The sequence below is a fragment of the Dromiciops gliroides genome, chromosome 1 (assembly GCF_019393635.1).
Source record: "Dromiciops gliroides isolate mDroGli1 chromosome 1, mDroGli1.pri, whole genome shotgun sequence".
NCBI lineage: Eukaryota > Metazoa > Chordata > Mammalia > Microbiotheria > Microbiotheriidae > Dromiciops > Dromiciops gliroides.
Window position 1 is genome coordinate 151155828 of NC_057861.1, and position 27548 is coordinate 151183375.

The 27548-nt window shown below is 38.0% G+C and overlaps 1 protein-coding gene across 5 annotated transcripts in view; it reads left to right on the forward strand.

Moving 5' to 3' along the window:
* The window catches only part of RUNX1T1 (RUNX1 partner transcriptional co-repressor 1), a 178396-nt gene that overhangs the window by 10330 nt on the left and 140518 nt on the right, over positions 1-27548 (forward strand). For 3 of the 5 annotated variants that reach the window (XM_043976908.1, XM_043976906.1, XM_043976909.1), the window contains one exon: positions 26120-26290. The exons of the other annotated variants lie outside the window; for them this stretch is intronic. In XM_043976908.1, the coding sequence (XP_043832843.1) occupies positions 26203-26290 (88 nt within the window). In that variant the 5' untranslated portion in view covers positions 26120-26202. The remainder of the gene's footprint in view (positions 1-26119; positions 26291-27548) is intronic. 5 annotated transcript variants of the gene reach the window in all.

Below are 27548 nucleotides of genomic sequence, written 5' to 3' on the forward strand. Positions count from 1 at the left end.
GAGGAAAGATCACATTAAATATGTTAGCTACATCAGATAGATTTGTTTTAAAGTTGATCATTTCCATTTCATGTTTGGAAATGTAAGAGACATGAAAATTCTTCATGGGACAAAGATTGCATTTTCAACCCCCTTTTTTTATATGCCCATTTTGGAAGCTAAAAATCGACTATTGGAAGTAAAAATGAAAAGGAATAAAATTGAAAAATGTGTTCCTTCCCATGGCCAAGGTAAAAGGTGTTTGTATAGATATATAGATATGATCCAGTAACTAAAAGCCTAATTAAAATTTGTTTAAAGCCAGGGGGGCATGTATCCTTGTTGACAGCAGCAGATCGATTGGGTAAGACAATAGAGTCCCATTATTTTACTTCTATTGACTGAACATATTGACATTTCAGGTTTGCGATTGCCTCAGTGAGCATGATGAAACATTGAAATTCACAGACCAACTAGCTAGAGTGGCACATATATTACTGTATGTCATCTCTGCCTTCGGGTTACCTTATCACTGAAGCAGAATGGTAATGGATGGCAGAAGAGTACTTCACATGGGTTAGGGCTTCATCAGTTAAGAAACTGACAGGGACCAGGTCTTCAGAGCATCTTTAATTATACCTAGAATTACGTGCAGGGAGAATGGTGCTCATTAGTTGGAGTGGATGGGGGGTACTGGATTTTGAATTTTCTGTCTGAGAAGCAGCCTGGCTAAACAAGGTCCTTTTAATATTTCATATTTCATAAGCAAGAAGACTCATTTTAAACTTTTGCATTTAACACACCAGCCAATATCAGTAGTGAATTGTTGGAATTGTAATTTAGATGCTTGCCAGGTTGGGCTAGGATGACATCTGTTCTTCCACTGTCTGGGATACTCCAACCCCCAAGCACCTGCTAAAGCTACATCTAATATAAAACATGCCTAAGGATAGTAAAGGAAACTTCAAAATAAGGTTAATGGTCTGGGACATTTTTTTTCTTTTGCTCTATTTTTGATTGATAATAACATAGGAAAACATGAATTTAAGAATAACACACATACATAGGTGTATAAATATATAATCTGACATTTTATATACACATACATATATGAATATAGCCTGTGCAAGTAAGGACAGGAGGAGAAATCAATTACAAACTATTCATCTTCTTAGACTACTTACATTTTTTTGTAAACTTCTTTTCAATCATCTTTGACTCTATAATGAAATTCCGTCTTCTGTAAACCAATGAATGAAGGGAATTTTAAGCAGACAAAGAGCTGTAATGCAAAGAACTAGTAATGACAACCCATTTTTAAAAGTTTAATATAAATATAAAGCAGTATTATGTCATCCACATTTTGTATTTGTATGTATCAATTGTTGACAATAAGTAGGCCACTGATTCCCTGAAAGATGGTTAGAAGAAAACTAGTCCTTTATACCATTTTCATGAAAATGTTAGGTTTCTGTTTGATCAGCAGGTGCTACGAAGATGAAAGCCATGTGTACATTTTCAGAAGGCCAAAAGTGTCAATTCAGAAAAGGAAAGTGATAAGAGAAAATGCAATCAGTTTTCCTGTTTTCAATTTGTGCAGGATTTGAAGAGCTGTTTTGTTAAACTGCTACATCTGCTCCAATATGAATATTGAACTACTTCCACTAAAAATAACACCCTGTAATTTGGAAGCTACTGCAATCTTTTGTTAATGCAAGTGGGTTATTTAAAAACAAAAAAAATACAAAAAACCCCAATTTTCTATTCTGAAAATCTCTTGCCTAATATGCATTTTTGTTTATTGGCACTTTTATCTTTAGCAGATAAAATGGTATTATGCAATTAGGACCTGATCTTGTTTGGCTGTAAAAGATGTATCCATAGGTGAAGATCAGGGTGGCTTCCACAAAACAAAATGCATTTTGTTAATCTTAAAAAATACTGCATGAGTATATTCTAATTCTTTGAAACTAGTTATTGCTTACATGTTGCAGTAGTACATTATTATTTTTACCCACTGCCAACTAATAGGACATACAGTTAACAATATTCCGTTGCACAGTGAGTTTTCTTTGATTTATTTCACCCTTATTATACCTGCAAATTTAAGTTTAAACCAATCAAGAATATTTAACTTACCAGGGCTTTCAGAATAATTTTTTTCAGGCTTAAATAAAATGATTAAATTATGCTTGAGTGCCTGCATACAAAAGCATTGGTTTAATAGTGCTGCTAATCAAATAAGTTTTATGGACGCGGAAAGCACCCCATTAGAGAAAAATTGGAAGCATTTTACCAGTGACATATTCAGGAAAAAGAAAGGTTTGTTTTTAGCTATTTAATGTTAATAATGATGATAAATAATAATAATTATTAATAATAATGACTAATCCCTCTTTTACATAGTCCTGTTGAAATTATCATTTGATCCTGTACCTTGAATGGAAAAAAATAAGTGAATGAAGGCACTTTCTCTGTAGAACATGAAAGTGGAAAACAAGTATTTAAAAAAAGAAGACTGAAATTTAAAAATATATATACTTTTATTTTCAGTTCCAAATTCTCTTTCTCCTCACCCTCCTCCCCCATTGAGAAGACAAAAAGCATAAAACCCATTACAAACATGAAGTCATGAAAAACAAATTTAAACTCTGAAATTTGGATGAAGCTCACCAATTTACTCAACATATATTTTTACAAATAGATTGACTTGTAAATAGTAAATAGTGTTGTTATTGTTTTCATTCAATCATGTCTGACTCATTGTGACCCCATGGACTAATACTGTCCATGGGGTTTTTTCTTGGCAAAGATACTGGAGTGTTCTTGCCATTTCCCTTCTCCAGTGGATTAACGAAAACAGGTAAAGTTACTTGCCCAGGGTCACATAGCTAGTAAGTGTCTGATGTTAAATTTGAAATTAGGTCTTCCTGACTTCATCTGTCCACTGAGACAGCTAGCTGCCTCCTGATAGTAAATAGTATTGACTTGTAAAGTGTAAGTACTGGTCATTGGGAAAATAATAGTCACTGATCCTTATTACTTATATTGGTAAACCATAAATCTTGTAGAGAAAATCAGTCTCGTGTATGGGTTAAAATGGTTAATATTAATATTTTGTCTCCTTAAAATACCACCTATTAAAAAGAATAGTCAGTTTAAAGCATATGTTTTGCATGCAATAAATCAAAACAAGATTTAGTTGTGCTGTCTGTAATATTCTATAATTTAAGGTAAAAATTTAAAATATTTTTATTTTTGGCCTTTCAGAGCCTAGTGACCTGAAGTAGGCATACATACTTAATGTACAGTACCTAATATACTTAAGTAATGACCCCAAGCCACCTATTCATGTACAGTAAAACGTTAAGGGAGCCAGAGAATTCACGCTAATTAGTTTGTTCAATTTCTTACCATGTATGTTATGCAATTCTGAAATACAGGCAGTATTACAGACTGAACGACATTGTCATTATTTCCATGGGAAAGCTTCCAGTAACCCCTCTATAAGATGCTTGTGAAATAATGTCAATGCCTTCTCTGCTGGAGCCAGTACAAGGTTAATGTACCATTCTTAACGTTTAGAACACTGAGCTTTTGCAGTGTTTCTGTTTTGGGGAAAGGTTAAAACTATTTACAGCATTTGAAACCACTAGCAAGAGAGGGGCTTCCTCTGCAAGTACTACCTGGAATCTGATATTTCTCTTAAATTGTATGTTAATAGTATTTCTCATAAACTAATCCAAGAAGGAAGAAGTCAGATTTTTGTTGTAGTTGGTTTTTTCTTCCTTTCTTTAGTTTTTTTTATGGCTAGCTTTAAGGTTACTAAGGCAAACACCCTATTCTGGTAAAAATGAGTTGAGAACACTGTTTTTATTTGAGTAGATTGAGAAATATAGAAAGAAAGACATAGGGCCAAACTTGTAAGTTTCCCCCATTATCTATCCTACAATCTACCTACCTCAAAGAAGTGTTTGGAATGTGATTACCCAGGTTCATTTAATGTATTCAAACCTGGGGCTTCTACCACCAACTTCAGTTGGTGGATTTTTCAGTTGTTGGATTGGGGAATCCCTAGGGTGTTATGTAGTTGCTGGTTTCCATCAAGATCTGGCTACATTCCAGTGGTGGGGGTGGGGGGAGTTAGTTATTCTAAGGGTATTTTACATTTTCAAAATTGTGTATTTGAAAGTAAACTCCCTTATAGAATGCTCTTGGCTATCAAGTTGCAAAATGCTATTCTAGAACTATATGTTTGGAAGATTAAAAACACATTTCTTTTTAAAAGTATTTTCCCATCTCTTCTAACAGTAAGATTCTGGAACTATCTGTTTTAATTTTGTAGATTCCCCTTTTTCTTGATTTTCCTTTCCCAAATTCTATGACCAGTCAAGATTTCACATGGATGCTTAGAGAATTCTTATACTTTTATATAAGAACATAGAAAGGATTTTAAGAAATATTCCCATGGATGAGAAATATTTTTGTGTAAGAGCATGAGGACCACTAATGACAATATAATATCTGCTAACATTTGACAAAATTTGACAAAGTTTGCAAAATGATTTACCTAAATGGACTCATTTAGTCCTCATAAAAGCCCTCTGAGGTCCAGTCTACAAATAACCTAATTTTGCAGATGAGGACAACTGAGGCTCAGATAGACTAAGTGCTGTTTGTTCCAGGCTCAGCTTAAGTAATTAAAGTTAGGGTTGGGGTCTGAAGCAAGTCTCTCCTGATTCTGCCACTGCCTCTAATAAAGTATGGAAATCTGGAAAACTGTGTTCCTAGGCCATCTGAGTATATAGCAAACATTATACAATGCACTTATTTAAAGCACAGTGCTTGGCCCATAGTAAATTCTTGCTTAATAAGTCTTTTTTTCCTTCCTTCCTACTTAGGACTGGTCACTGGGGATTGGATGAGTTTATTTCATGGTTTGTTCCATAATTTCTAGTAGGCATTTTTTTTGCCTTTGTTAAAGGTCTAAAACTTCAAATCCTAGTGTACCTCTTTCAGCAGTTGATTGAAGCAATGCTCTATTTTTTTTGTTCAGTCATTTAGTCTTATTCAACTCTTTGTGACTTCATGAATTTCATCCATGTGGTTTTCTTGGCAAATAAACAGTTGCCATTTTCAGTGTGTTACCATTTCACAGATGAGGAACTGAGGCAAATAGAGGTTAAGTGACTTGCCCAGGGTCACACAGCTTGTAAGTGTCTGAGGCTGAATTTGAACTCAGATCTGACTCCAGGCTCAGTGTCCTAAACACTGTATCACCTAGCAGCCCCTAGATGCTCTTTATTTAGTCAAGAGCTATTAAAGATTTTGGTTGTTACCCAAAGAAAAGAGCCTGACATTTCCTTCAGCAGGAGCTACACAGAATTGGCCGGGTGTCTTATAATAGAAATTATTATCCTGAATGTACAGATAGGTCACTTGATTGTGAAAGCAGGAATAACTTAAATGTAGTAGTGATGAGTACACCTGTGCCCTGATGAAATCTAAAAGTGAACACTTTTAAGGACATTTCAAAATTCAGAGTAATAGAGAAAGCAGGTGTATCTAAGAATGAATCATTTCACTGAGTCAGAATAAGATCTTAAGTAGAGAAGTTTTAAAGAAACTGTCCTTTTGATATTGTCTGATATAAATCACAATGTCAGTCTCAACTACTCAACTAAATTGACAAATCTAGATATTGCATTAAGTTTGAGAATGACAAGACCTAAGGGTTCTGACCAGGGTTGCCTGTTGTAGTTTAGCTAGCTAAAGGAGACTAAATATGTGTATTCGGCAAGAATTGGAGCCTGATTTACAAAACTCCTAACTGTTGTCACAGACAAGGAAGCAGGAAACAGGCATTTAAGTGCCTACTATGTGCCAGGCACTGTGGTAAGTGCTTTATAAAAATTGACTCGTTATCCCAAGTGGTAGTTGGAATCTGCTATTCATCAGGATGTTTATTCATTCAATAATAATAAGTTATTAAAGATTTGCTCTGTGCAGGTCACTGTCCCAGGTGCTGGAGATGCAAAGGAAAAAAAAAGGTCCCTCCCTTCAAGGCACTTACACTGATGAGTATGGAAAAGAAAATTTGAGGTGGGAAGAGACTACCACCAGTTGGGAAAGGCTTTCCATAGGATGTCACATCTGGATTGAACTTTTAAGGAAGACAGGTTTTAAAGTGAGAGGGGCTCTCATTGCTTTCCTGGGCGATGTGAAATAAAGCCAGAGCTATTGCTTTGGAGATTGTCAGTCGGTCAATATACATTAAGTACCTACTATGTGCTAGGCACTGTGCTAAGTTCTGGGGATATAAAGACAGGCAAAAGACAGTTCTCTGTTCTCATGCATAGTCTAATGGGGAGATGGCATGAAAACAATTCTTTACAAACAAGATAATAGGATAAATTGGAAATAATCAATAGCAGGAAAACACCAGAATTCAAGTTGGCAGGAATAACTTGGAGTAGTGTTGACATTTAGTGGGAAATCAGTCTTGCCCCGCCTTCCCTCCCCTTCACATGTGGAAGGGAACTTCCACAAATATATACCTTTCAGGACAATGAGTCACATATCCCTAAATAGGTATGCAATAAGGCCCTCAGGAGAGGCTAGTTCTTGGGTAGGTTGGACATTATCACAAAAAACCTTGTAGAAAATATCACCAAGAGTTTTAACAACATTGGCTAACTGTGTTCAAGAAGCAGGAAGCCATTACTAAGTTCCAGGGAGAGTACTGGCAGGGTGGTGAGATAATTAGAACACTAGGAGAGAAGAGCCACACTATGATCCTATTAAAAGGAATATTTGGTAGGAATGCTACACTGGAGATTAAGGGAGAGAGTGTTCCTAGTGACACTCAGGTAGGGCCTGTTGCCAAGGAGATTAAAGAATATTGCCGCCAGCGACCAGAGAATCCTGCCAAAAAGTTTATAGATAATGGTACATGAGGGGTTCCTATGGCAGGACTTTGGAGCCTGGGAAATAGTATGGCAGAATTGCTAAAAGTATTTAAGATGTATATCAAATGAAGGCTGTGGCTAGTGGAAAAAGCAGATTGAGGAGTCAACTTCAGATTGTTACTTTAAGTATCCTAGAGCTAAGCAAGGTTTTTTTAATAGCTTTCTTAGGAAGTTGATTAAGAGAGGGTTTACCCCCACTAGTTTTAACAGATTTACTAATCTAAAGGTGTACATGTAGCAAAGGTAGCAATGAAAAACAGATCAGGAAAGAGTGCAGTTTACTTCCTGAATATATACATATGTTACGTACACAATGATGAGCAAACACAGCTGAGAAGAGAAGCAGATGATACTGGGACTAGAGCTACAGTGTTTACCACATTGACATTGTGATCCTTTCCTCAGAATGTACTCGCTTTTCCAGGTGACAGTAAGATAGATTGCTTTGACTTTTATCCTGAGTCAGAGAAATTTTTTTTTTTTGCCCTACTCCCACCTGTCACATACATTCATGTCTGCATACTAGCTAGGTTTATTTAGAAACCGAATCCAGATCTGAGCTTTGGGAAACAAATATGGACAATGAATCTTCATCTCTCTTGGCTTAGTTAATAGGTGGGTAAGTAGGTCAGGTCAGGTCTAAATGGGAAATAAATGTCCTCTGTCTCTACTGGCTCATTCAAGTTGTGTTTTGGTTTGGCTAGAAGGAGGTTATATGAAGTAAGTTATAAAGAAAGGAAAGATAATTCTGGTAGTGGCACATAGGCAGTATATTTCATTGAGACTCAATTCACTTAGTATAATTGAATAGCATCTGAGAAGTAAAATTCTTATACTGAGATGAAGATACCTTATTTCAAATCAAAAGCAAATCACTGAATAATTATTAACTACCTACTGTGTATAAGACACAATGAAAAAGGGCTTGGAGAGGCGGGATATAAATCAGATCAGTAGGAAGATCATTTAATTCACCTCCTTTCAGAGCAGTATATCATCCATAGAGTTCCTAACAAGTGCTCATCCAACTTCAACCTGAAGTTGTCCAGTGACATGGAATGCACTGCTTCCTAAGGCAGCCCATTCAACTTTTGGGTAGCTCTTATTATTAGGAAATGTTCTTTCAAATCAATATTTACATTTTCCCCATTTCCATCATTTTCTCTCAGAGGTGCCCTTTGGGGCCAACCAGGGCAAAGTCTAGTCTTCCACATGACAGTGCTTCAAACGCATGAATAATTGTTTTTCCTCAAATCTAAGACCTCTAAGTCTTCTCTTGTATAAGTATTCCCAGTACCTTCCTTCAGTTGATTCAAGGATAGCAGGATGTAAAGTCCCTTTACCTTTGTCACTTTCCTTCAGTGCAAGTGTTCTAGTTTGATGTTCTTCCTTCAGAAAATACAGTATTTAGGACTAATGATAATACTTCAGATGATCCCTAACCCTAATCACCACTTCTTTTGGGAAGGATATAGGTAGACTTTTTGGCTACCATGTGACACACAGGCTGACTCATTGAGCTCATAGTTTCCAAAATCCTGAGATCTTTAACATGTGAATTTCTGTCTAGCCATACTTGCCCTTATACTTTCAGAAGTTGACTTTTGAAAGTGGTAAGTTTCATTTTATTTATTAGATTTGGCTCATAATTCTTGTGGCCTTTTTATCTTTTTTTTAAAAAAAAAATCCTATATTATCTTTGGATGTGTTAGCTATTCCTCTTAGAAGTCTGTCATTTTGAAATATGATAAGTATACCATCTTTGCCTTCATCCATGTACCTGATAAATATAAGATTGGCTCCCTGATTTCATGGAGTTTTATAGTGAGGGGGATGGGGTGGGGGTGGGGGATTAGACAAACTTGTGACAAGTTAGTAATAAAAAAACCACAGCAATAAAGATTTCACAAAGGCAATATATGAATATTTCCAATTGAATTAGTGTAGAAAAAGTCTAATATAAATTTTATAGTATATATAATATAGTATAGTATAGAAAAGAAGTGTTGTGATTACATTTATGTGATGCTTAAAGTGTCTTCAGAAGTCTAAAATAGTTTAGTGAAAACTTTTTTTTTTTGGTGAGGCAATTGGGGTTAGGTGACTTGCCTAGGGTCACACAGCTAGTAAGTGTTAAGTGTCTGAGGCCGGATTTGAACTCAGGTATTCCTGACTCCAGGGCCTGTGCTCTATCTACTGCGCCACCTAGCTGCCCCTAGTGAAAACATTTTTATCCTCATTTTCCAGAAGAGGAAGTGAAGGCTCAGGGAAAAGTAAGTCAGTCAGTCACCCATGTTTCTCAGATTCAAAGAAAAAAGAATGGAAAATGAGCTTTCATGTTCTAATTAATCCTTCTTGACTTCTAGAGTATTTGATACTGTAGATCATCCTCTTCTCCTTTTCTTCATGTTTCTGTACTTGGCTTTCCCAGTCCAGAGTTATTAAGATTATCTCCTGACTTCTGATCACATTTTTGTCGTCTCGTTTTTTTCCATCCCTTAAACATGAGTATTCTCTGAGGCTCTGTCCTAGCCTCTATTCTCTCCTTCTCACCTTTAACCATTTGTTATCAGATATGTTTCCTTTGTTTCAGTGATCCCCTCCATGCAAATGACTTCCACATCTATAGTTTCACTTAACTTTTCCCCAGAGCCCAGTTTAGTATTTTTTCAACTGTGTACTGGATATCCCTTATAACCTTAAATTCAATCTGTCTAAAATAGAATACATCGTTTTCTCCCCCCCCAACTGCTTTATTTCTGGATCCTAGGCTTATAACCTCAGAATCGTCTTTTCTTCCCTATGTCTAAAATCCTGTTTGTTTCTATGTATGAAATATCTTGCATCAAAACTCTCTTATCCAGGGGGCAGCTAGGTGGCGCAGTGAATAAAGTACCATCCCTGGATTCAGGGAGAACCTGAGTTCAAATCCGGCCTCAGACACTTGACACTTACTAGCTGTGTGACCCCGGGCAAGTCACTTAACCCTCATTGCCCTGCAAAAAAACCAAACCAAAACCAAACCAAAAACTTTCTTATCCAGTTTTACTGAAATCACCAATTTTTAGACCTCATCTAGTCTTGTCTAGACTACTGAAATAATACCTACCATAACTCGTCATCTTGCCTCCAGTCTATGCAGTCTTCAGTGAGTCCCTCAATGTATTGCCTAACTCATTTTAACATTCCCTCTCGGATCATGGCATAGCTCAATTCAGTAACATTCAGTGATTTCCCCAAATCTTACATTCTTTACATTTGCTTTCTAAGACTCGCACAGTTTGGATTCTACTTACCTCTCCAATTTTCTTAAACTGCTGTTCACAGATTCAGTTTTCTTGGCAAACTGCATTACTTACCACCCTCTTCTTCCTTCTCCCATTCTCATCCTGTCTTCTCCAGATCTTGTGCCTTGGTTCACATGCCTGGACATAATTCCCCTTGATCTCTGCCTGTTGATAATAGCTGAAATTCATCAATTTAGCACTTTACAAAGTGCTTTATAGATATTTCATTTGATCACTGTGACTACCCTGGAAGGTGAGCTCTTACAGACCCTATCCCATTAAAAAAAGTGCAGAAACTGAGGCTCAGCACACGTTATCACTGAGATAATTCTTATAATTTCTCCATGGACCCTTTGTAAGTTGAGGGTAAAACTTGTATCCTGTTTCTCTGTCCCTAGTGACTGACACAGTTATTCATTAAAACAAAACAAACCCAAGACAACAAAAAACTTGCTGCTTTAATATTGATGTTGCAGTATTCATGGAAGTCTTTGAAATGGAGTTTGAGTTATGCTTTGAGGGATGCAGGTCAATTTTGGCTAGGCATACTAGGTAGTGAGAAAGGCAGTAGTGTTGGGGTGGGAAAATGCAAGTTTTCTAATAGATTGAAAAGGATGGAATGTTCAGGTAGAAAAATAGAGACCATGAGGTCAGAAATAAGCTTTCAAAGGTAGGTTATGGAAGATCTTAAACACCAAGTTAAAGCAAGTTAAAGATCTTATTCTGTAGAGTAAGGGGTTCTTTATCTTTTGTGTGTCATGGAAACTTTGGGTAGTGTAGTGAAGCCTTGAGACCTTTTCTCAGGATATGTTTTTAAAGGGATAAAATAAAATACATAGAATTAAAAATGAAACCAATTACACTAACATGCTGTTATCAGAATATATATGTATATATGCATGTATATATGTATGTGTGTATACACACACACACACACACAGTTTTGGAGTCCATGAACCCCAGATTAAGAACCCTTGTAGTAGAGAATGGGATGATATTGGGATTTATTTTTTAGCCAGTTTTGTATAATACTTAATCACTGCATGTTGGGAGAATAGCATTATCAAAAATTTCTTTTAGGAAGCTTTAACTGTTCATATTATTTAGAATGGATCAAAATGGGGAAGAAGTTAAAGGCATGGAGACCAGTCAAAAAGTATTACAGTAATGTAGGTAAGAAGTGATAAGGAACATAATTAGGTTAGAGGCAATGGTAGCTAGAGAGAACAAAAGCTAGATTTATGGAGGAGTTAACAGATTTTTGTAATTGATTGGATGGTAGAGGAGCAGGGAAAGGGAGCAACTAAGATGACTTGGCAGATTTCAAACCTAGATTGAAGGAATAATGATAACAATGACTGGAACAGGGAAACTGAGATGAACTGGAACCATAATAGGGGTTTTTGAGCCTCCTACAAGAGGCTAGGAAGAGGTTGGGAGCAGGGGAGGGGAGCACTGGTTGTAAAAAACAGGACACTGGTATGAGGAGGTGAAGAATTCTACTGAGGATCACAAGGTAGTTTCCAATCCATTGCAACAAACATTCCTTTTAAGTACTTTGTGCAAGATACTGTGCTAGCTAGGCTTTGGGTATGGGGGGAAATCAAATCAAATGTGTTTCCTCAAGGACTTTGCATTCTATTGGTAGGATAAAAGTGTGTGTGTGTGTGTGTGTGTTGTGTATGTATGTATGTGTGTGTATATATATATATGTGTGTGTGTGTGTATATATATATATATATATATATATATATATATATATATATATATATATATATATATGATAACTTGAAGAGAACAGTAACAACTGGAACAGAGTCTGGACGATTTTTCTGGACCTTGAAAGAAAGTAAAGATTCTAAGAGATGGAGGTTAGGAGGAAGCAATGCAAAGCCCTGTAGGCAGGAGATGGAATGCCAACTATGGCAAACAGCAAACATGTGACTGTGTGTATAATACATAATAAGCCTAGGGAAGTTGGCTGCCTCAGATTACGAAGGGTGGGCTTTAAATGACAAGTTGAAAAATTTAATATTTTATCCTAGAGGCAATAGATAGCTATATGATATTCCATAGCAGGGAAATGCTTTAGGAAGGTTATTTGGGGAACTGTGGAGAAGATGAATTCAGGAGCCCAGTTAGTAGGCTGTGGTAATAGTTCAAGCAAGAGGCAATTAGAGCCTAAGTTAAATTGGCTATGTGAATAGAGTTAGGTAGAGATGAGGAATGTTATGGAGATAGAATAAGGCTGTACCTGATTAGATATGGGGAGGGAAAAGTCAAGAATGACTCCAGGGTTGTGAGGAGAGATGGTGGTACCCTCAACAGAAATAGGGAAACTTGGAACAAGGGGTGCGTTGGGATAAGGGGAGAGAATTTCCATTTTGGACATGTTGAGTTTGAGATTACAATGGTATGTATATATGGGTAGAAAAGTTCAGTAAACATTTGGCAAGTATGTCTAGAATTTAGAAGAGAGTAATCTGCAAACAACTGGTAGTTTGTGTGGAAATGTAGAAACTGATGAGATTTCTGAGAGAGAATATAGAGAAAGAATGGGACAGTGTTCATGACAGAACCTTATGGTGCAAAGGGCAAGTCATTGCTAATGATCCCAGCAAAGAAGGCTGAGAGAATGGTTTGCCAGATTTAAGGAGAGCCAGGAGACAGTACAGTCTTAAAAACAGAGTGTGGAGAAAGTGTTCAGGAGCCAGGGACTGATCAGTGTTGTCAACCACCAAGGAGGGTCCAGAAAGAAGACAATTAGAAGTTTAGAGATTTGTTGATAATCTTGAAGAGAGCAAGTTCAATTGTGTGGCATGATTTCAAGAGGTGAGAAGTGAATTGGAAGAGGCAAAGAATATAGACAACTTTTCTACGACCTTAGCTACTGTGAATGAGATGCTGGTTAGGCCATGCTTTCTGGGACACTAGGATGGTGGCCGCCTTTTTATACCATCACCATCCCTTTGTTTCTATAGGTAGGCATAACAATGGGCATGTGCTGATGGTGGGGTGAGGCCCAGCACAAATAAGGGTGTCACCAGGGGCTGCTGAGATGCAAAATGTATGGGAGAGCTTACCAGTTGCTAAGACCAGGGCTGTCCAGTGATGCATGCACCATTGCTCTCACCTCTACCTCTGAAGAGTGTGTGTATGTGGCAAAAAGGTGTGTGGCATTATTGAGTCAAATGAAGTTCTCCATGCAGAGAAAGGAGGAGGTGATCTCTTATTGTAATTTAGGTGGGGAACTTAGGGCATATGGGACTCAGTGGCAGTAAATGCAACTCTGGGTCCTTTAGATTTGACTTCCCACTTTGGTTGTCCATTCTTGCTGATCATGGGCCAGGCCACAGGGCAGGAAGCCCTGATTGAGCCCATGACAAGCAGGGCAGTTACATGTTCTTCTCTCCTATGTCCAAGAACCTAGTTCATCTCCAACCCACAAGTTTAAAGATTCCTTGACACAACTTTAGAAGTCAGATTGGAGATACAGATTTGGAAAATCATCTCACAGATCATAGGTCTAGAGATGGAAAGGCTATCTGAGGGTGATCTAGTGCATCCTCCTCCCTTTTTTTTTTTTTTAAGTGAGGCAATTGGGGTTAAGTGACTTGCCCAAAGTCACACAGCTAGTAAGTGTTAAGTGTCTGAGGCCGGATTTGAACTCAGGTACTCTACTCCTGACTCCAGGGCTGGTGCTCTATCCACTGCACCACCTAGCCGCCCCCATCCTCCTCCCTTTTTAACAGATGAAGAAACTGAAGCCCAGTGTAATTAAATGACTTGCTCTACATAGGTGGTAAACATCAGAGGTGGGGTTTAGACCCAAGTTAATTGAGGTGATAATTGAAACTATAATAGTAGGTGAAGACAGTAAAAGGAAAGGGTGTAGAGAAAAGCTTCTTAATCTGGGGTTCCTGGAGGCCAAGGTGGTCCATGGACAGATAACGGGGCCCATGTGTTTGGATGTGAAAAATTTTGTGATTTAATATAATTTAATTATACTATAACAATAATAATATAATGGGTCTCCTCAGTAATCCAATTATTTATATATATTATAAAAAGCTTTGAGAAGGGGTTCATAGGCTTCATTGGACTGTTTGGACTGTTAAAGGGGTCCATCTCTCTCTCTCTCTCACACACACACACACACACACACACACACACACACACACACACACACACACAAGATTAAGAGCCACTGGTGTGGAGGGAGGCAAGCAGAGATCTGAGGACTATGCATTGAGTATTGGTCCCATTTAGGTGTATGAGAGAAGAGACTGGAAGAGCATTCAGAGAAGGAAGCTCTAACAGAGAGTGTTTGTTGTATCATAACCATTAGCTTAAGAAAGACTTCCAAAGGAATAGGACACTAAGCAGTTTTGAAGGATGCAGAGGTAGTCAGAGGTGATAAGAACTTTAAAAAAGAACTATATTTGGTAATTAGGAGCTCATTGGTGACCAGTGTCATATCTAGGTTGGGACAGTTATGGTGTTGGGTTAGGATATTGAAATTTAGAGGTCAAAAAAGTTTTTACAGTAATGAGAATCGGGGCAGCTTAGGTGGCACTGTGGATAGAACACTGGCCCTGGATTCAGGAGGATCTGAGTTCAAATCTGGCCTCAGACACTTGACACTTACTAGTTGTGTGACCCTGGGCAAGTCACTTAACCCTCATTGCCCCCCCCCAAAAAAAAAGTCTTACAGTAATGAGAATCACAATAATAATTTATTTTTAAATTAGGAAAATTCCAGTTGTCACATCTGCTTTCCCTGGTAGGCCCAATTTTTCCTACTCTTGCCTCCCCTCCCTAGCTACCTCAGGATGTGTCCATCTCAGCAGCAGCCTGTTGGTATCCTAAGTTCTTTCTTGGCAGACAACAGTGGCAGTGTCCCTGGTTTCCTTCCCTATTGGCATATGGAGTCTGCCCATTCAGTTGAATTTGCCCTACTGACATCCTGTATCCTTTTCACATAAATTTAAATTTGCCAGGTTCATATTATTCTGCTTGTTCTAGGAACCAAAATTTCTAGGCAAGGTTCTGGTGGATCACCCTTGAAAGCAGATTTTCTTTTCTTGTTTTTTTTTTTTTTTCAGGGCAATTGGAGTTAAGTGACTTGCCCAGGGTCACACAGCTAGCTGCCCCTGAAAGCAGTTTTTCAGTAGGTTAAACTGGTGGAGGTAGAAACCAGATGGCAAAGGGTTACTAAAAGAGAGGGACAGTAGGAAACCCAAGGCAAAAACACTTGCCATTGAGAGAGTTTCCCTAAAGCACTATTCAGTAAAGCCTTGAAGAGAAGAACAATTAGAAGGCAGCTAGTGGCAGGGTCATAGGATAGTGCCCTGGGCCTGGAGTCAGGAAAACTGCCTCAGACACTAGCTTTGTGACCTTGGACAAGTCACTCACTCTCCCTGAGCACCAGTTTACTTATCTGTGAAATGAGGAGGTTGCAATTAATGGCCCTTCCAAATCAGCTTCCAGTTCTAAATCTGGGATCTTAGGGGACATGAAGTTTATACTGTTATTTGAAGAGCTGTGGGAGGGTAGAATGTGCTTTATCAGATGGTGGCATGTTTCCTCTTTTCATATGCCGGACGACTTCCTGTTTCCAGGGTCCTATCCTACTTAGGTAGGATTGGACTGGATGACTTCTCAACCTCCTTTCAGCTCTGAGATCACTCTCTGATTCTAAGATAGAAGAAGCTGTAGTTACTTACAGACCCAAGAAACTCTTGAAGTGGTTTTGCCTCTAAGGAGATTCCAGAGTCTTGGGCCCCAAGGGCAGAGTTCCTTCAAAACTTTAAGTATATTTGTTATGGAGGTGGAATCAAAAAGGTTTGCAGTGAAACAACTGGCAGAAGCATTTCATCGTTTTGAGTAAATTTTTTTTTTTTTGCATTGAAAAGATGGATCCAAATGCTTCAAGATTTTTTAAAGTTCAAAGATTAATTGAGGATAATAATTGCCTGCTGTTGTTAAATATAAGAAAGGGAAAAAAGAAAGCCACTGTCCAAACATCTCTCGATAGCTTCATAAAAAAGTTGTGCAGCAGTATTATGTATACTTTATTATCAGCTTCACCATTCATTTCATAATTCTGTTTACTACCATGGCACAGTATTTAAATGGTGACATTTAAATAAATTTTATGACTTTCAAAAAATAAATAAATAAAAATAAAATGCACAGGAAACCTAAAAAACTCCAAAAAACTTTAGTATACACAGCAAATTTGTCTTAGTTTCTTACTTTCAATCTGGGGGAAATAGCAGTCAATCAATTTTTTTTTTTTGGGTGAGGCATTTGGGGTTAAGTGACTTGCCCAGGGTCACACAGCTAGTAAGTGTTAAGTGTCTGAGGTCAGATTTGAACTCAGGCCCTCCTGAATCCAGGGCCGGTGCTCCATCCACTGTGCCACCTAGCTGCCCCAGTCAATCTATTTTTAATCTTTGATCTTAAGGCAGATTTAGAAATTTCTCTAAAATGTTTCATTCTTGAGGTTCTTTTTTCTTTCTTAAACAGATACCCCTCTCTGATACCAATTTTGCCTGATAAAAGTTCATAGAAGAGAATAACCAAAATCTTTTGCATTTAAAATTAGCCTAATAATGTTGTTTTAACAGGATCCTATTGTTTTTTTGTGTACCTGTATTGTTTTTCAAAAATAAAATGCACCCATTTTAATTCCATAAGCAAATTTCTTTAAAGTAAAGTACTTGCCTTTTATTTGTGAAATGTCTACTTGAAGAGAACACAGACTGACTGACTAGTTGGTGAAAGCTTATGTTCAACTTTGAGACCCCATGTGGTTTGCCATTTCTTTCTCCAGCTCATTTTATAGATGAGGAAACTGAGGCAAAAGGGGTTAAAGGACTTGCCTGGTGTCACACAGCTAGTAAGTAATTGAGTTAAGATTAGAACTCAGGAAGAGGAGTCTTCTTGACTCCAGGCCCAGAGCTCTATCCACTGCAACAACTGACTGACTGCCCTGGTGAGAACTCCAGTTTTAATAATACATTTGTAAAGATAATCAGTGACAAAGACCATAAAGAAGGGCTACTCTTGTTGGAGTTGACACTTTGGTAGTTTATCTTCAGTGACCATCATCTTCCTCATCCCTTAGTATGCTCCCACAAGATGCTCAGTCCCCTGAGGTGGTTCTCAGATGCTTGGGCCCCCACACCTTTGTAGCACATGACTTGGGGGATTGGCCCTCCTCAGGTAATCTCGATGCTCAACATCTTCTCAGAGTTTCTCTGCACCTTCCTCTGCTTCCTACTGCTCATTAAAAGTTACCTGCACTTTAAAAAACAAAAAGGGGGCGGCTAGGTGGCGCAGTGGATTAAGCACCAGCACTGGATTCAGGAGTACCTGAGTTCAAATCCGGCCTCAGACACTTGACACTTACTAGCTGTGTGACCCTGGGCAAGTTACTTAACCCCCATTGCCCTGCAAAAAAACCAAAAAAACCCCAAAAGTTACCTGCACTTTGTCCCTCAATCCTTCTGGGCCCTCCTAGGTCACCGAACTAATCCCCACTAAAGCTTTGACAGCTCACACAGTTACCTAAATGTAGAACTTAGAGGTCATCTAGCCCAACCTCCTTTTGCAGATGAGGAAACTGAGGCTCAGAAATGTTCAGTGCTTTGCACAAGTTCACAGAGTATTTGTTTGTAAATCCATGTCTTTCTGATTCCAGACATTACACCGACTCACAGTGCCTACTGTCTCCCAGGGACTTGAGAGTAGTGAGCAAAATGAGAATTCAAGGGGGAAATGGAAAAGACCTCCCCATCCCCCATTTTGTGTGTCTATATTTTGGGGAGGGGGGCATAGTGGTTCTTGAAGTCTTTCAAACCTTTCCGTGTAGACAACTTTCTACTTTGTTTTTGGGCAAGGCTGGCCTCAAACATGCCAACAGAATACACCCTAGCTAAAGAAAGTATAGCTTCCCCTAATTTATTAGGAAAACTCTTTATCCTAGAGATGCTACTAAATTATAGAGACCTGTCTAAAGAATGGGATTTCATGAACCATCCATAGCAGCAACAGCAGCAGCAAACCACATCCACATCATGTTTGCAGCTAGGCAATTATAGTAGACCCTAAGATCTGTGACTGTCAACTATGAACACAGATGCCTTCAAAGTTCTGTTTTTCCTCCATGTGGAAGTCGTTGGCATGGAACAGATGCCTTCATTTTGGAGAAACTAGCCTCTGGATATAATTGGTTCTCTCTTCCCTTGTCCTCCAGGGACAGGCTCTCACAGATGAAATTAGATGAGGAAAAGAACCAAGAAAAAAAATGATACAAAGCATGAGTTTTCATTGCCTCCTTCCTCCTTTGTTGTACCAAACTGGTTCTTTTTTATAAATGGCTGGGAACTTTGGGCCCCTATTTTTTTTTTTTTTAATATTGAACCTATTTTTTTTTAAAAACCTCATACATTTTGGTTTAAGTATATGACTGAAGACTTCAAGAAGTGTTTCTAATCACTCAGAAGTGTGGTGGCGGATTTCAGAAGGAAAAAATAAAGTAATTATTCCTCTGAGTTTCTGAATCCCCCTGGGCAAATTGAATGGTAGCCCCTTGCTATTTTAGGCTCAAAGCCATAGAGCTAAAACAGGCACTAAATGGGAAGCTATGCTATCTTCCAATACTAAATGTTAAGAGCTGATCAAGTTGAAGTGTTCAGCAAGTAGGAAATTAATTATGGTTAAGGAGATTTTGTTCTTTGCAAATTCAATCGTTGGTACACCTGAACAGAGAGATTACATTTTTGTAACATCCTATTACTTTAAATACCTAGTTTATAAGCATCTTTGGTCATACAACCCTGTAACCCCCTCAGAATAAATCACTCCTGGATCCACTGCCTTGTGATTAACTCATTCCTTCAAATGACATGTAAAGGAATTTGAATAAAACTTCCCTTCACACAAATCAAAAAAAGATGAGCTTAAAATAACAAACAGATATTTCTATTGTTTGGCACTGGGGAGAGAAGGGGAATAGAATGGGACAGAATGAAGACGGATGGTGTACTGTGCCCTTCAGTAAATTGCAGCCTACTTATAGAGATAACCGCTACAAAAATAACTACAATAAAAAGGCAGTATAGAACCAAATAAAAAGGAGCAAAAGGTAAATGTTATAAGATGCTCACTGGAGAGGAAAGATCTTGCCTGGTCAGGGTATATTAGGGATAAGCCCATAGAAGAGATGGGACTTTGAGCTGGATTTTTGTAGAAGTTTACTATGTGGATGTGTGTGTGTGGGGGGCATCTAATGGGGGTGAGGAATGGCATAATGCAGAGAAGATAAAACACAAAATAGATTTTTAGAGATGGCAACCAGGGCAGTTAAGTTAGATTGGGCATTTATTTGGTCTCGAAGAATAGCAGGCGATAGGAACTGAGAGGTTTATGAGACCAAGTTGCCGAGAGCTTAGAACAAGAATATTAGGCTAACAATAACAACAGCAACAGACATTTATATGCCTCTTTAAAGTTTGCAAAACTTTTTTATCAATAGGTTAAGTTGCTGAACCTATTATTAAAGATTCCAATTTTACAGATGAGGAAACTGACAATTGGAGAGGTTAAGTGATTTGCTAAGGGTTATATAATTAATAAGAATTAAAGGCTGGATTTGGACTCCTGTTTTCTTTTTTTTTTTTCTCTTTTTTTGGCGGGGCAGTGGGGGTTAAGACTTGCCCAGGGTCATACAGCTAGTAAGTGTCAAGTGTCTGAGGCCAAATTTGAACTCAGGTACTCCTGAATCCAGGGCTGGTGCTTTATCCACTGTGCTACCTAGCTGCCCCAATACATTTTTTTTGGGGTGAGGCAACTGGGGTTAAGTGACTTGCCCAGGGTCACACAACTAGTAAGTGTCAAGTGTCTGAGGCCGGATTTGAACTCAGGTCCTCCCTGAATCCAGGACCAGTGAGTGCTCTTTGCACTGTGCCACCTAGCTGCCCCCTGTATTCATGTTTTCTTGACTCCAACTCCAGCATTCTAGCCAATGAAAATTTTTTGATCAGGAAGGGTGACGTGATTAAAACGATGTTTGAGGGGCAGCTAGGTGGCAGAGTGGATAAAGCACTGGCCCTGGATTCAGGAGGACCCGAGTTCAAAGCCGGCCTCAGACACTTGACACTTACTAGCTGTGTGATCCTGGGCAAGTCACTTAACCCCAAATGCCTCACCAAAAAACCAAAACCAAAAGCAAAAACACAAACAAAAAACCCCGATGTTTGAGTGTTCTTTTTAGCTTCAGAAGAAGCTGAATTCAAATCCCAGCTTTCCCACTAGGGCAACCTTTCTAGAAAATTCCTTTCAGTTCTTGAAATTTGGAACTGGTATTTCTAGGAGAGGTCAGGGTGGGAAGCAGGTTTGGAAGCCATCCACAGAGGAAATAATGGAAGAAATAAGAGTGTTTGATATAGCCAAAAGTAGAAAGGTAAGGAGGAGAGGGGTGGGGGGGGGGAGTGTCCCAGGACAGATCCTTGGCAGAGGTCCACATGTTGATACATGATTCATGGTAAGCTCTTAATAAAAAGGCATGCACAAAAGAAGATGGAGAAAGGACAGTAAGGATAGGTGACCATGGGTTAGCTAAGAAGCCAGGAGAGGAGTAAGTTTAGGAAGGTTAGGGTTTGTTGTTGGCATTTGTAAATGCCTCACAGAGAACAGGGAGAATTCTTTTCATTATTTAAAAAATTGAAAGTGGTTTGTAGGTCAAGTTATTTTATACAAATAGTGGATCATCATCCAGTTTACATAGGCTTTGAAAATAGACCTCTGTTTCCCTTCTTACCAAAATCACCTCCTGGTGGTAAGTTTAGTGTTTTCATGAAGCAAAAAGCCATCTCTATGAAGGTTCCTCTGAGTCCCCAACTCTACCCTATGTGGTTTGAAAGAGTTTAGTCCCCTCGAGCATCTCACCTGCTATCAGGGAGTGTGACTTTGGAGAATTTTGTCACACAGTGAGTATGGGAGATAGCTTTGAAAACCTGTCAAACACTTTACACATATAAAATGGCATTCTTATTATTATTGCTCTTATTTGATGGTTTTCTAGCCAGTCCTGTTTCACTTATGCTATATCTAGAAAGAGAAAATAAAATCCTATTTTCATTTATGAAGAGGGGCACTTCTGAAGCCATAGAATTCAGTAAAGAGAGGAAGAGAAATTAGACAGTTAAGATTTGATTCCAACTAAACTTGACAGAAATAAGAGGTGTTTAATCCTGAATTTTTGAATAACTATGCATCATATACTAAAGGAAACATTGACCCAAGTGGTAGAATAATTCTCTTGAGAAATGTGTTTAGGCAGTGAAGGGATTCCTGGCAATGATTGAGAAATACAGTAATGGGTAACTGCATTTGATTTCTTTTGAGGTTGACTCTGATATGTGTAGTCTTTACATCCTATTAAATTTTTGAAAGATAAACTGATACAAGAATGATTTGCCAAGGCCAGCGACTCTTCCTTTTAAAACCTTGGCTCAGCTTATACATTGGAGGGATGTGGGAGTAAGATAAAAGCATTATAAATATGAGGTTAACCGAATTCAAATGGAAGGTTCTCTCCAGTTATTGCATTCCTTAGAAAATAAATACATCGCGCATATGGTTAAGATTGATCAAAAAAGTATTCTGTATGCCAGTGATTACATTCCCATCTGTGATTAAGGTTTTCTGTCTGCATCTGGTTTTCACATTATATTTCTGTAACAAGAATCCTTTATATAGCAGAGTTCACTTTCTGTATTTTCGATCAGCTGCAGCTTGAACTACTGCACGGATCGCAGATTTACACATGTGGTTTTCATTACTTCATACCATTGAGAAAAAGTAATATTTGTTTGGGAATGTATGTTTTCCACAATTTCCATGGCAATACAACATGCTGAGCTCTTTTTTTTTTTTTCAATAATGCTCTTGTAGAACTACAAATTGTTGAGATGCTCTACTGTGGGTGAAGTATAGCTTTTGAAATCATCTTGAAAGTACATTGTAGTAAGAAGGTTTTACAAATTGGGTGGGAGGAGCAGGGGTCATCCAAGACTCTTATCTTGCATGTAAAGATATGTATCATTTGAATATGACTGAGTAACTAGAGGGTGGAAACACTCAAGTGGCATTTTTCATATTACTTGTTATTTTTTTGCATTACTGTATAGTTGTTTGTCAATACTAAGGTTCATGCTAATAAAATGAACTCCCTCATCATTCAGCTTAAGGTCCAACAGAAATTTCTAAAAAAAAGCTAATATTGAGCATTGATTCATAAAATAGGCTCTTTCGAATATAAAGTATGCAGGTGGGGGCGGATCTTGGATTTGGTTTCAATCAGCCTAGTATGGTGCTTTCAAACTGCATGTGGTTTAAGGGTCTGGGAATATTGTATTTGAGTACCAGTGGGATTCCAGTGAATACAAAATACCCAATTCACATAGGTATTATAAATGAAGACACAGATGGGAAGTTCAGTGATAAACTCAAAAAGAGTTTCAAGGTAGAATGTACTAAAGTTTTCTTTTTAGGAATTATGGAATGGGGATAACAACATGCTTAAACCTAAATTTTATGATTCTCACTCATTACATCATGATTTCCTTTACGTTGGTACGGTACCAGTTGAATTGGATGACCTCTGAGGTCCCATCCAGCTTTTGTAACCCTTTGCAAACTCTTTTATAACTTGCATAGAAGAGAGTTCTATGCGTTTAGTTTAGAGCATTCTCCATCATAGAGCGCGCGCGCGCACACACACACACACACACACACACAGAGTCCCCAAATTTTAAGCTTTTATAGCTTAAATGACTGCCAAGAAAACCCCACATGGGGTCACAAAGAGTTAGACAGAACTGAAATAAGTCAACAATAATATATACATGTATGTATCTTTTGTGTGTGTGTCTACATGTATACACATGTATAATAGAAACCTTATGTGTGGAGGAATGTTCTTGATTTGAGAAGCAAGTTTGAAGGCAAATATATAATTAGAAAAACATTTTAGTTTGACACAACACAGAAAAAACACATATGTATATAAGTGTGGCATATGTGTGTATGTCATACTGAAGTAGGAGTTGTAAGAATACCTTAATTCTGTTAAGAACATACCAGTATATAAGTGAAGACAAGTTGAGATGCAAAGCAAGGAATTTTGGGGATTAAGGAATTTGAGGGTTGGCACATATCTATCTCATAGGTGTTTATTGTCTGAAGAGAAATTCCATTACATCTTTGGTGAAAGGTCACTGAACATGATATAGACATTATTTGGTTTTAAAAAATAATAATAGTAATTTTTTGAAGTGTACATGGAAGTTGTACAGGGAATTCAGAATTTTGGACATTTTAGTGATTGGCAGTTTTTTTAGAAAATTATATTAAAACAACTCAAACCTTTTCAAGCTCCTTCCCCAACCAGGTTTTTAACTTTAAATCATCAAACTGTGTTTTGGGGGAAAAGTTTTCAAATTACTCCTAGCTAATTAATTTCTTATTCTAAGAAAATATACTTATTTAAAGTTCAGTAAACCATGGAAATCATATTCACTTTATGGAGTGATTTTTAAATTTTGCCAATGGCAAAACAACATTTAAAAGACCTAAACATGGTCAGAGATGTGGCTAGTTATTAGTAGTGAGAAAAAAAAATGGCATTTTAAAGCAGTATAGTATTAGATGCTGCAAATTTGTACATACATGCCTTTCTTCCTTCTATGCATTCTGGGTTGGGGTATTTATCCCAAACAAAAACAATTAAGTATCATCATTGCCAGATTCTTTGAGATAATTTGATGGGTTTGTTGGAGTGCAGACCATCATAATCCCATTATATTGAGAATTTTCCTTTTTCAACTTGGAATATTTTTACTTAAATAAAAGATCCAAATTGTTGTATCCAATTAAAAGAGAATCCATGACTAAGTAAATATTTCCAAGTCCTCACTGATGATGACCTGTAGATTGTTTTTGTAGAAACAGTGAAATTTATTACTAATGGTGCTTTTGTTTCATGGGTTTCTGTGGTCCAAAAATGCATCACCTAGTGGCCAATTTACTGGTAATGAGCCTCTCTGGTTTAAGTGGGTCTGGTCCAAGAAGCACAAACACTGTCCCTGGCACTGTACTTGGAGCCTCTCCAGCTTGCTTAGAACCTTTCCGAGCTTGACTTATGATTCAGTATAAGAATTGTACTTCTCCCCAGGCATTGTCTATTTAATCATCAGCATAAAGAAAAATAAATACAGTACCTGGAGCATCTGAAGCATTTAATAAATGTTTGGTGCTTGCTTACTAAACCACTCAGTTGTATAACATTGCATGTTAATGGTAAGGGACATATGTAGGGATTTGGTTTGTCTTAGAGGGAAATGATATCTTTCATTCTGCAAGGATGTGACATGTAACAAACCAATTGAGAGTAATAATTATGGAAACTAATAATAATTGTAGTTTCGAGGACCAATAAATAAGTGTATCCCTTTGACTTTATTGATGTTCAAGTGAGGAAACTGCTGCACCTTCTCAGCAATTCTTAGAGTTGTGTAGGGGTATGGGGAGGTGGGGAAAGTTACCTAGTTTCCATAAAGCCAGAATAGGACTTGAATCCATTTTCCTGACTCTCAGGTTGCCTCAGTAGCCTTACTTTATAGGAAAGGGAACTGATGGCCAGAGAGGCCAAGTATCTTGCCTATCATCACCAGATAGCTAAGTTCCAAAGCCAGCAATGTGTGCATGTTCTCCCTTTTTCAGTGACCAGAGAATTGACATCTCTCTATTCACTTTTCACTCAGTGTTGTTATTTGAACTTTTCCTATCTTCACAGGTTCTATTTCAGAGTTAATTCTTTAAGTGATCATCTTAAATGGCCTTACTGAACAAGGGAAACAGACTTTTGGGGTTGTTGCTTGTATTTCTTGGTTAATGAGAAAATTAAACAAAAGGAGTGAACGTCAGTAGACCTCTGGTCAGAGAGATGTGTATGGCATTATAATTCACCATTATTTCTGTGCTATCCACATTCTTTAAAACAATTATCTTGTGACTTCTGTTGTATGAGGCATATGCCCATGTATGGGTAAAAATCCCTCTTTGACTGTTGGTGGATGTTTTTAACTTTCCTGGGTAATAGCTATTATTCTTAAATAGTGGCAACATCACACAATGGAAAGAAATGCTGACCTGTGTTTAGATCCCTCCACTGTCACCTATCTCTGTGACCTTGGGCAAATCAGCCTCTCTGGGCCTCAACTCCTCTTCTGTAAAGGGAAAGATTTGACCTCTAAGGGTCACTAGCAGCTCTCTAAATCTATGAACTTGTGATTTTCTAAATCCCAAGTCAGTGAAAGCATTTGGATGGCCTCTTTAAAGCTGCCATCTGTGTCTAAATTTCTGGGAATTAAAATAGAAAGAAGTCCCATCTATTACCCAAAGAATCACCTAAAAAATGTAAGGTTGGAAGGCTTATGATTTAATCCCTTTATTGAAACAGGTAAAGTATAAAGGATCTTCTTAAAGTATCTACACTACAATCCACGCCTCTTCAGAAATCCATTTTAGGTCTAAAGAGGGAATGCTTGTATGTCCACTTAATTGTCACCTCTGCCTCAGGCATTGTAAAAGGATTAATTAATTAAATAAAGCGGGCTTTTTGGAAAAAAAAATTAACTTAGAAAAAGCCTTAAAGTATGCCCCCTTTTATGAAACTTTGGGTAACATTGTTTTAGAAAGACAGAATTTATCTGATGCTATTTTTTAAAAAATGGCTTAGTGTTTTCATGCATAGAGTGAGTGCTTCAGACCGGATGTGATATGCATTTTTTTTTCCTTTGTTGTTGTCAATAGAAAAGATTGATCTCTGGGCTGGTGAACATAATATCTGTCCCAGTCAGAAAAGGAGAGGAAATTAGCAGAACGGTTGGTGGAGAATGATATCTGTCAAAAGAAACACTTGGAGAGCACTGAGTTTAGTAATAGGTGACTGCCGGAAAAAGGGGAACTTTGAATTTTGTCAAGGTAAGGAACAGACAAATATTTTGATTTTGCAATTTGCATACATCTCAGAAAGTTAATTCTCTACTTTCTTTCCCCCATAAACTGTGATTGTAAAGATTTTTCCCCCCCTCCTACGTTCTGGCCCTTCTCCCCCCTCCCCCTCCCTTATTATTAATCCTTTAAATTCAGTTTAGTTGCCCCATTTTTTTTTTCTGTAGTATTTAACTTCAGTAGTGATGATGCTGGTGGGGGTGGGCTTTTCCCAAAGGGCTGTGTGTTCTCTAGTGCATCTGTTCTCTAGAGGGACCCGTGATAGCTTTGGGTCTGATGATATCAAATGATCAAGTACCAGTTTTTCTTTCTATTTTCCTGTTGGAGTGTTTCTTACCATGTTTCATAATACATCTGCTATGAGCTAAACAACACTTGAGTTGAGTAAAAGCTATGCCATGATTTCTGTGTTTATTGTAACTAGTAGATGGTGTTTTCTCAAACAGTTTGTTGTCTAAATAGGGGAAAAACAAAGTGGTTTCCCATTTAAAAAGTGTTTTTATTTTTTCAGAATGAACTGGATTGTTTTTATATGCATGGGTGAATGTCATGAAGTGTAGGGTAACTTGCTGGGCATGAAACTCTCCTAGGAACCATAAAAGGTCCACACACAACCAGGATTCTGGCCAGCTGCTTGCATATTAGGACCATTGTAAATAGAAAAGGAGGGAAAAGGTACTTGGCAGGGGGCTTCTTTAAAAGTTTGCATGTTTAAAAACAAAGTGGGTCCATGGAACTGAGGGGCGCAGACTCTAGAAGGTTCAACATGAAAAGCCCCTTTGAGGTCTAAAGAATAGTGAGGTTGTACAGAATGGAGCTGGGAGAACAAGGATGGGTGGAGGGAACTTGTAATTGGGCAAAGTTTAGAGTGATCACAAAGCCTTGTGGGGAAGTAAGTCTGGCTTGGTTGGTGCTGTGACCAGGAAAGCCCTGTGTTATAACTAAGCAAGTTGAGAAAGTAGGGTAGAAGGAAAGTCCCACTGACTCCATTGCTCTTTGAAATATAAAGCAGGGAATTGTGTTTGCCCCCTTTGCTACCAGTGGCATTTTGGTTTGTGGCCCTGATAGCCTCTTTGCCATTCTGCACTTTGTTTTGTTGTTGTTGTAGAAAGGTGAGTGGTGTGGTGAGGGGTTGGTTTGGGGGTGCTTTTGAATCTCTTGGCAAAATGAACTCATTCTGATGTTAGAATCTTTGAAGGAGGGGGTCCCTTTATTCATGTCCCATAAA